Genomic DNA, 10,357 nt, shown 5'->3' with positions numbered 1-10,357 from the left:
TGAACATGGCAAAACCCCATCTCTACTAAAAATACAAATAAAAAAAATTTAGTTGGGCATGGTGGTGCACACCTGTACTCCCAGCTACTCAGAAGGCTGAGGCACAAGAATAACTTGAACCTGGGAGGCAGAGGTTGCAGTGAGCCAAGATCACACCACTAAACTCCAGCCTAGGTGACAGAGGGAGACTCTGTCTTGAAAAAATAATAAAAATAATAATTTTTAAAATTTATCATGGTATTTTTAATTACATATACCTGATACATGTAAGTAGAAAACCTCAAGAGATAACTTCCTAGCGTTAATAAGAATATTTCCAAGCTTCTTTCTTACATACAGATGGTCCTCTCAGGTTCTACAATCTGCTCAGTTACCTGCTGTTTTCCCCACCAATCCTAGGAACGAACAAAATGGTATGAACAAAATCAGTAAGGCCATTATGAGAGGAAAGTGGAAACTTGCTCCTTTTCATGGCAAACTTCATTATGGTTTAATTTGGTTTACTGTAGTTGATTTTTTTCCCATCAATGGTGACATAAAGCTTTAAAAAAAAAACTAGTAAGGTGAAGAGAGTGAGGAAAATTTGGCATATAGGTAGGAAAACAACCTTCCTTCACCAGCATACCCTGCCACTTTTGGGGGAAATAAGGAATGCCTTACCCTCCATCAGTCATGGAAAAGTTCCTTCCATTTTATGCCAGATTACCAAGGAGACAAGGAACCAGTACTCACGGATCTGGTTGGTGGATGCACTGTAGAAGGCATTGACGGTCGTTGGATTTGTAAACCACCTGTAGAAAAAGAAACAAATGCCAGAGAGTAATCATCATTATACAGGCAGGAGAGAAGCAAAGACAGACACAGCATGGCTGGGTTTATTAGCAGATAACCACGGAACAATGGGGATGTTGGACATGAGGGGAAATTATTCCCTCAGTTTAGGGTGACTGTACTGCTCAATGAACAATCTCATCCTAAATTGAACATGGCTCAATGAAAACATATTAACATGCACAGTTATTTATTGTTACTAACTTAACAGAAAAAAAAAAAGTCAGCATACCAGTGCTTTTGAAAAGGTTTTAATGAGAAATTCTAGACTCTAAAGGGCTCTCCCTGAAATGGAAACACAGCAAGTATATATTTGCCAGGCCCTATCAATGGGTTGAATGGACAACTGTGTTTCTATGCTGCATCACCGCTGGCCTGTCCTTTAAAAAGTTCTGGATTGGTGACAACACAGAGGTCCATTTAAAGAAAGATGAATAAAGTCCAACTATGCTACCCAGAGGGTCTGCCTGCTCCAGTGGAAAGTGTACTGCCTCTATCACTAACTAGCTGAATTGTGTGGGAAGAGTCACCTACCTTCCTGGAGTTTCGTTTTAGCTATAAAATTAAGGCATTGCATTAGGACATCTTAAGGATCCCTTCTATCTAAGAGGAGTCTACACCCAAATCTTAAGTGCACAATAGGTTACTTGGATCAGCAGTCAGCAAATTTTTTTCTGTAAAGAGTGAGATCGTAAATATTTTAGGCTTTACAGGCAAAGAGGCAAAATCAAGGATATTACGTAGGTACTTAAGAGCAAATTGTCCACAAATTTTATTGATGAAATTCAAAAAATAATAATAGTAATCAAGTACAATTATTTCTTTTTTTTCTTTCAGAGACAGGATTTCAGCATGTTGGTCAGGCTGGTCTCAAATTCCAGACCTCAAGTGATCCGCCCACTTCAGCCTCCCAAAGTGCTGGAATTATAGGCGTGAGCCACCATGCCCAGCTGAGTACAATTATTTCTAATACAGGCCTATTAATGAAAATAATGGAATTATTTTGGGGTGAGATAACATTTTGCTTAATTGGGGTTCTAAGTTATGCTTATCCAATTTGCAGGTTCCTCAAAAAACTAAAAATAGAGCTACCATATGATCCAACAGCCCTACTGCTGGGTACATATCCAAAGGAAAGAAAAGAATTGATGAGATATCTGTACTCCCATGTTTGTTGCAGCACCGTTCACAATAGCCAAGATTTGGAAGCAACCCAAGTGTCCACCAACAGATGAATGGATAAAGAAAATATGGTACATATACACAATGGAGTACTATTCAGCCAGAAAAAAGAATGAGAGCCTGTCATTTGCAACACATGGATGGAACTGGAGGTCATTATGTTAAGTGAAATAAGCCAGGCACAGAAAGACAAACATTGCATGTTCTCACGTATTTGTGGGATCTAAAAACTAAAACAATTGAAATCATGGAGATAGAGAGTAGAAGCATGGTTACCAGAGGCTGGGAAGGGCGGTAGGGGAATGGGGGAGAAGTGGGGATGAGTAATGGGTACAAAAAATATATAGTTAGAAAGAATGAATAAGATCTAGTATTTGATAGCACAACAGGGTGACTATAGTCAATAATAATTGTACATTTTAAAATAAGGAAAATAATATAAGTGGATGTTTGTAACACAAAGGATAAATGCTTGAGGGGATAGGTACTCCCATTTTCCATGATGTGATTATGCATTGCAGGCCTGTATCAAAATATCTCATGTACCCCATAAATATTTACAATTACTACATACCAACAAAAATTATTTTAATTAAAAAACAAAACAAAAAACCAAATGAAGTTAGGGCTTCCCCATCATCAAACCAACTGCAAAATTTATCTCTAAAATTATTCTTAGCTCACGGGCCATACAAAAACAGGCAGCAGGTGAGATTTAGCCCGCAGGCATAGTGGCCAACCCCTGACTTAGATGGTTGTAAGTTTCAGTGACTGCTTGTTATGATTAAAACCAAGCAATTCATCTTAAGCTAAATTGCTAAAAATAAACTCATAAGCCCAGCAATGGTATGCAAATATAGTTTCAGCTACTTGGGAGGCTGAGGCAGGAGGACTGCCTGAGCCCAGAAGTTCGAGTCTCTAAAAAAATAAAAAAGGAAAGAAAGAAAAAAATATGTGTATAAATCCCTTTCTAGAACAATTGTTTTACTCATTTATCTCTAATAAAATAATTATGTCAGACTAACAAATTAATTTATGTCAGATTAATATGAAACTAATGCGAAATCCAATTGTTGACACTAGTTGATAAACTCATACCTTCTCCCCAACTGTAAAGAAGTCTAAGAATATGTCATTCTGTTTTCATTGTCCTTATTATTAGCTAACATTCACTGAGCACTTACTATGTCCTAAGCACCTTCTATTCATCAGTTTTTCCCCACGGCAACATAGGAATTATTAGCCCATTTCACAGATGAGGATAATGAGACTTAGGAGCATTATGTACTTGCACAAGGCCTGGTCTGTCTGACTTCAAACCAGTTCTCCTAAGCATTATATTATACTGTAGACATTACTGGAAATCAAGAAAGAGTGCCTCCTCTCTTTTCAAAACCGAAACCTAGACATATTTCCATAAAATGCATATTCTTTTCCTTCAAATTTAGGGTATTTCAATTAAGCCCTAGTGTTTAACATAAACTTGCTGGTTGGCCTACTTTCCTGAGGAAACAGTGAATGGGAAAGCACCTCTATTGACCTAACTTGGCTACCTGTAGTAGGTAAAATTATGGCCAAGTCCTAATCCCTGGATCCCATGAACATGTTACATCACATAGTAAGAAGGACTTTACAGGTGTAATTAAGCTTAAGGACCTTAAAACAGAGAGATTATCCTGGATTATTCAGGTAGGCTCAATGTAATCACAAGCCCTTAAAGAATCACAAGCCCAAACAAGGTTGTCTAACCTTGTTTGGCTGGAATCAGAGAGATGCAACAGAGGAGGAAGTCAGAGGAGCCACTGCAGAGCAGGAAGGCAGGGATAGTCCGGGGTGAGAAGGATTTGACACTCTGCTGGCTCTAAGATGTAGGGGCAATGTATGAGGACTGGATAAAGCCTTCTGAGAACAAAGAGTAGCTTCCAGGCAATAGTCAGCAAGGAAGTAAAGACCTTACCCCTACAACCAGAAAAAACTGGATTCTGCCAACAACCTAAATCCCCTTGGAAGGGGATTCTTCCCAGAGCCTCCCCATAAAAGCCCAGCAGGCTGACACTCTTCATTTCAGCCTTATAAAATCCAAAGCAGAGAAACAACCAAGCTGCCCCAGACTTCTGACCTAGAGAACTGTGAGATAATAAATCTGTGTTGTTTTAAGCTGCTAAGGTTTTAGGAGTTTGTTACAGTAGCAATAGGAAACTAATACACTATCCTAAGAACCCAACATTTCTAAGTCAAGAGGGGAAAATCCAGGTGGGTGCCTTGGCTTCTAAATAACATTGGACTGAATCATAATATATACAAAAGATAATGTGTATTCCTAGAGCTTGTCCCTTCTCTTTTTGTTCTTCCCAACTCTCCTCTCTTTAAAATAACAAACTTTTAAAACATTCAGGTAAGGGCTATGCAGGGAAAATGTTCCTAACTGCTGGTAGACAAAGGTAGACAAAGCAAACCAAACAACCAATCTCTGAAACTAGAACTTAATGCAGCTTCTGAAGCTTCAACAAGAATAATGAAAACATCTTATTTCAGACACATGATCTTACCATTCCTGAGCTCCCAGGGCTCTTATTGACTCTAGGGCACGTTTGGAGCCTTGATAATACCCAGAGCTGATATTAAGCAGCTGCACCAGTAGATCCTACCAGTTGTTGATGCTGTTATTTCTTCTATTTGCTCAGGGCCCATGCCAAACCAGCTGTTAAGCATTTTGTATATCTCCCGTATTACATCCAAGTTTATTATATATTTAGTTTTACTATTCTCTAATGTAAGGCTACATGTGCTAGTTTTAATATGTGTTTGTGAACTTTTTTACACTCCTCCCATTAAGAGATGGAATCCAAATTCCTCTCCCCTTGATTATGGGTTAGCCTTACTGACTCACTTCTAAAGAATAATATGCAGCAGAAATGACAGTGTGACTTCCAAGGCTAGGTAACTAAAGGTGATACAACCTCCCCCTGATGCATACAAGCATACCCTCCCACCCTCCCACCCTCCCTCTTTCTCAGAAAAGCTGCTCTTTGAAGTTTCTATATCAATCAACATGCTGTAAGAACACCCAACATACATGAAGAGGCCATATGTAGATGTTCTAATCAACAGTCAGCATCAACCGTTAGCCATGTGAGAGAGGTAGCCTTCCATATGACACCAGCCCCAGCCACTATCTGACTGGAACTACATGAAAGACCACAAATGGCCAGGTGCAGTGGCTCACACCTGTAATCCCAGTGCTTTGGGAGGCTGAGATGGGCAGATCACCTGAAGTCAGGAGTTTGAAACCAGCCTGGCCAACATGGTGAAATGCTGTCTGTACTAAAACTACAAAAATTAGCTGAGCTTGGTGGCGGGCACCTGTAATCTCAGCTACTCAGGAGGCTGAGGCAGGAGAATCACTTGAATCTGGGAGACGGAGGTTGCAGTGAACTGAGATCACGCCAATGTACTCCAGCCTGGGTGACACAGCGAGACTCTGTGAAAAACAAACAAACAAAAAACAAAAACAAACAAAAAAACCCCACAAACAAGAACCATGCAGCTGAGCCTAGTGATCCCCAGAACCATGAGAGAGAAAAATAATTACTGCTGTTTCAATACTCGAAATTTGGGGGAGGTTTGTCACACAGCAATAGATAAATGGAGTGCTGAAAAGTTGGCTATCCACAGACTAAGTCCAACCCAATGGGCTGAATCTTCCCAGAAAACTGTTTTGCTTGCCGAACACAATGGCTTAACAAACGATTGAACTGGAATTTATTTAAGTGGTGTGTGTAGTTACTAGTTTTCCACAGTCCCCACCACTCCCTGTTGTTTACACCCATGTAGGTCAACCATTTGTTAACTGGCTGGCCCCTGAAGGCATCTGAGTTTGCACAGCTTATCTCCCAACAAGATTTTAAGTTGCTTATGGGCTTTGACTGCTGGTTGGCCTACTTTCCTGAGGAAACAGTGAATGGGAAAGCACCTTTATTGACCTAACTTGGCTACCTGTAGTAGGTAAAATTATGGCCAAGTCCTAATCCCTGGATCCTATGAACATGTTACATCACATAGTAAGAAGGACTTTACAGGTGTAATTAAGCTTAAGGACCTTAAAACAGAGAGATTATCCTGGATTATTCAGGTAGGCTCAATCTAATCACAAGCCCTTAAAGCAGACAACCTTGTTTGGCTGGAATCAGAAAGATGCAACAGAGGAGGAAGTCGGAGGAGCCAGTGCAGAGCAGGAAGGCAGGGATAGTCTGGGGTGAGAAGGATTTGACATTCTGCTGGCTCTAGATGTAGGGGCAATGTATGAGGACTGGATAAAGCCTTCTGAGAACAGAGTAGCTTCCAACTGGACAACACATTGCTGTCCAAATGGTATGTGCTGAACAGAAGATCACAAATCCATTAAAATGAATTTATTGCTATGTATACATCCACTTGAATAAACACAGAATATCATTCAAGTGCTTCAAATTCTTCTTACTATGTCTTTAGGGTGCTTCTGCAGTGTGTGTTTGAGAAAGGATTTGGTGGATAAGGTAGGGAGAGGTCTCATAGAAATTTCAAATCCCAAAATAATGGGGACGAAATTATACTGGAGAATGTGATACATAAAAGGAATATAATACCAAAATACAAGAATCTGAAAAAAAAGACATTGGTACCCCTATTTCTTTGGACCATATAAAATAGATATACATCAGGCTAAAGTTTTACATTTTTCTTATCAACTCTTACAGATAGTCTAGGGAATATGGAATGGAAAAGCCATAGTGTATTTATTGCTTTCTTATTAATATCCTGCAGATTATATCACTCCCATTCCATGTCATAGATAATGCTTTTGCAAACAAAAGTTCTGGGCAGGAACATAATTTATAAAGACATTTAATATATCTTTACATTTTTTTCAAAAGATAGAGAATTCAGACATGTTTGGTCACAGTAGAATGAGAGTGAGTTAATAGTGAGACTGACTTAAAATAATTTCTGTCAAAGAAGGTGATCCTGAGGGAAAGAAATTACTTTCAACTCAAGCCGAGCAGTAAGTAAATCCTCTATTTTTAAGCAAGCTGATGAAGTGACAATTCTGTGAACCAACCCCTAAATATGTACCTTCAGGGATGGCCACCCAATTAATTTCATTCTTGCTGACATTTCCGATTGCCTTAGAAACTTCTTAATGCACATTAGTGCAGCTAAAATGGATTCCATGAGAATGAAAGATAAAGGGTCTTTATCTCTTACACCCACAAAGAAGCAAAATGTTATTTCAGGGCTTTGTGAAAATATAATCGTGATGTGCTGTTCAAAGTAAACTAGTGTAGTAGAGCTACTCCAGAATCATCCCCACTTGATTAACTCATGAATTTTCAGAACCGAAAGATGTCAATTCAAGCCAATGAGTATCATGAGGCTAAAATTCTCTACAATGCCTGAAAAGGACCAGCCAGATGTTTCCTTTAAAAAAAGAAAAGGAATTTACTCATATCCCTTTACTATGCAAAGAAGACCTTAAATTTCTAAATGTTATTTCCCTGAAATAGACATATAGACTGAGGAAACAAGAATTGTAAGCATTGCACTGATTTTCATTTCTGGAGAACTTTTCCCAAAAGTTAACCAATTTAACACCCTTGTGAAAGAGCTATTTGTTTTTCAATGACAGAAAAGAAAACCACACAAATCTCAGTTTGCCTAAGCGACAAAGCAGTATATTTCTAAGGCATGAATAAAATATTAGAAATAGTTAAGACCATTAGAATCTGACAGTTCATTAGTATCCCAGGATGATGTTAAAGATAATACATTTAGGAGTTTTTCAATTACTAATCCAGGCCTTTCTACACACCTAAACGAATAATGACATTTTGAAATCAAAGAATTAGACTGGCTGTATTGCCAATATGCAGGAGCCCCTGAAAATTCACCAAAAAATTGGTGAAACCCTTCAATTTTCCACAGATTTTTTTTTTAAAAAAAGAGTTGGAACTGATCTGAAGCAAATATTAAAGGGCAAGATTATACAGATCTGTGACTACCGTATTACATGTAGATGGTCATAGGGATACTGGAAATCATTTGCCGAAGTCATCAGATTTGAGTATTGGATTTAAGAAGTCTAAATCTAAAACTACTGAATAATTTAGATTGGGAATGAAACAGGATAGGTGGACTGAGAAATAATGTGATGACAGGAAAGAACCAAAGACGGTGGAGCAAATGGCTTTAAACCATTGTCTATCATTTTCAAAGCAGTTCTAAAGCCTTCTGCTTTTTTCCTTTGTCCTTTTGACTGGAGTCAGGGATAGGTAGGGGAGAGATTCAGCTTTAGGCCTACCTCTTAAAGTCAGTAACCGCCAGTGAATTCTACAGGTGCGTATTATAGGAAGGTTTGAAAGACAGAGATCAGGGATGGCCGGATGGAAACATAAGAGGGAGAAGTGGTAATCATCACTTAAGCCAAGGGAAAGCACGGGGCTCAGAGTTTCTAGAAGCCAGGACAGAACAGGGACTTGAAAGGAAGAGTGGCAAGAGACTAGGGAGCATAAAAGAACCAGTCAAAGATCGAGAAATCAGAATATTAGCCAAGGTTAAAAGTGGACCACGAAAAAAAATTGTAACCCATGGAAGCCAGGCTTGCAGTTATAATGGCATGAGAAGGTTGACAAATCATTTCTACAAAACCAAGTATAAAACTGGACAACACTGTCAACAAACAGCCATTTTAGGAATCTGGGAATTGATCAAGGAGGAGCAATAAATTAAACAAAATTTAATATTTAAAACTGCTAGAGCTTGGCATTAAGTAGAGCAGGCACTATGGCCTTTTGCCTGAAACTACTCCTGTCCCTCCTAGCTCATTGAGACCTTAGATTTGTCAGAAAAGGCTGGCTGGGAAATCAGCAGCTTTGCTGCCCCAGTGGGTAGACTCAACTGGGGTGGGAGTGAAAAGCCACAGCTTTGTCAGATAAAATTGGCCAACATAGAGGATGAAGTAGAGCAAGAAGGTTGAAGAGAAACCTCCAGCAAGTGTCCTCCCTGCAGGAACGCCAAACTGAACAACTAGCCACACAAACACACGCTCGCGCGCACACACACACACACACACACACACACACAAAGCATCTTCATAAGAACCAAAATCCAGGTGAACAATCACAATACCTGGTTTTAACATCACATCAAAGAAAGAGGCACTGAAGAGGGTAGGAAAGCCAGTCTTGAACTGCCTACACCACCCTTCCCTCACTCCCCGGCGGCAGCAACATGGGCACAGAGAGAAAATCTGTGTGCTTGGGGAAGGAGAGTACAGTGATCGTGGGACTTTGCACTGGAACTCAGTGCTGTCCTATCACAGTGGGAAGAAACACAGGGCATATGATCATGTAAATTGATGCTAAAGAAGCATTTAATAAAATCCAACATCGTTTCAGGATAAAACCCTGAAAAAACTGGGTATGGAAGGAATATACCTCAACACAGTAATAGCCATATATGACAGAGCCACAGCTAGTATCACACTGAATAGGGAAAACTGAAAGCCTTTCCTCTAAGATCTAGACAAGACAAGGATGCCCACTTTTACCACTATTATTCAACATAGTACTAGAAGTCCTAGCTAGAGTAATCAGACAACAGAAAGAAATAAGGGGCATCCAAATTAGAAAGAAAGAAGTTGGCCGGGCACAGTGGCTCACGCCTGTAATCCCAGCACTTTGGGAGGCCGAGGCGGGTGGATCACGAGGTCAGGAGATCGAGACCATCCTGGCTAACACGGTAAAACCCCGTCTCTACTGAAAAAAAAAATACAAAAAAATACAAAAAATTAGCTGGGCATGGTGGCAGGCGCTTGTAGTCCCAGCTACTGGGGAGGCTGAGGCAGGAGAATGGCGTGAACCTGGGAGGCGGAGCTTGCAGTGATCAGAGACCATGCGCCACTGCACTCCAGTCTGGGCGAGAGAGCGAGACTCTGTCTCAAAAAAAAAAAAAAGAAAAGAAAAGAAAGAAAGAAGTCAAATTACTCCTGTTTGTAGACAATATGATCTTATATTTGGAAAAATCTAAAGACTCCACCAAAAAACTATTAAAATGATAAACAAATTGAGTAAAGTTGCAGGATACAAAATCAACATACAAATATCAGTAGGATTTCTATTTTCTAAGAGAAAGCAATCTGTAAAAGAAGTCAAGAAAATAATCTCATTTACAATAGCTGCAAATGAAATAAAATACCTAGGAATAAACTTAGCCAAAGAAGTGAAAGGTCTCTACAGTGAAAACTATAAACACATCGATGCAAGAAATTGAAGAGGACACAAAAAAGTAAAGCTATTCCATGTGAATG

General features: G+C 39.5%; 1 protein-coding gene across 1 annotated transcript in view; it reads right to left on the bottom strand.

Annotated features, from left to right (window-relative positions):
* Window positions 1-10,357, bottom strand: part of LOC108516992 (phosphate-regulating neutral endopeptidase-like) — a gene marked incomplete at its 5' end in the record, with an annotated part of 75,022 nt that overhangs the window by 59,798 nt on the left and 4,867 nt on the right. Inside the window, one exon of the mRNA XM_017854778.1 lies at window positions 733-791. Within this exon, the coding sequence (XP_017710267.1) occupies window positions 733-791 (59 nt within the window). The remainder of the gene's footprint in view (window positions 1-732; window positions 792-10,357) is intronic.

The sequence above is a fragment of the Rhinopithecus bieti genome, unplaced genomic scaffold (genome assembly GCF_001698545.2).
Source record: "Rhinopithecus bieti isolate Rb0 unplaced genomic scaffold, ASM169854v2 scaffold_39768, whole genome shotgun sequence".
NCBI classification, from domain to species: domain Eukaryota; kingdom Metazoa; phylum Chordata; class Mammalia; order Primates; family Cercopithecidae; genus Rhinopithecus; species Rhinopithecus bieti.
This window is presented reverse-complemented; position numbering and strand designations above follow the sequence as displayed.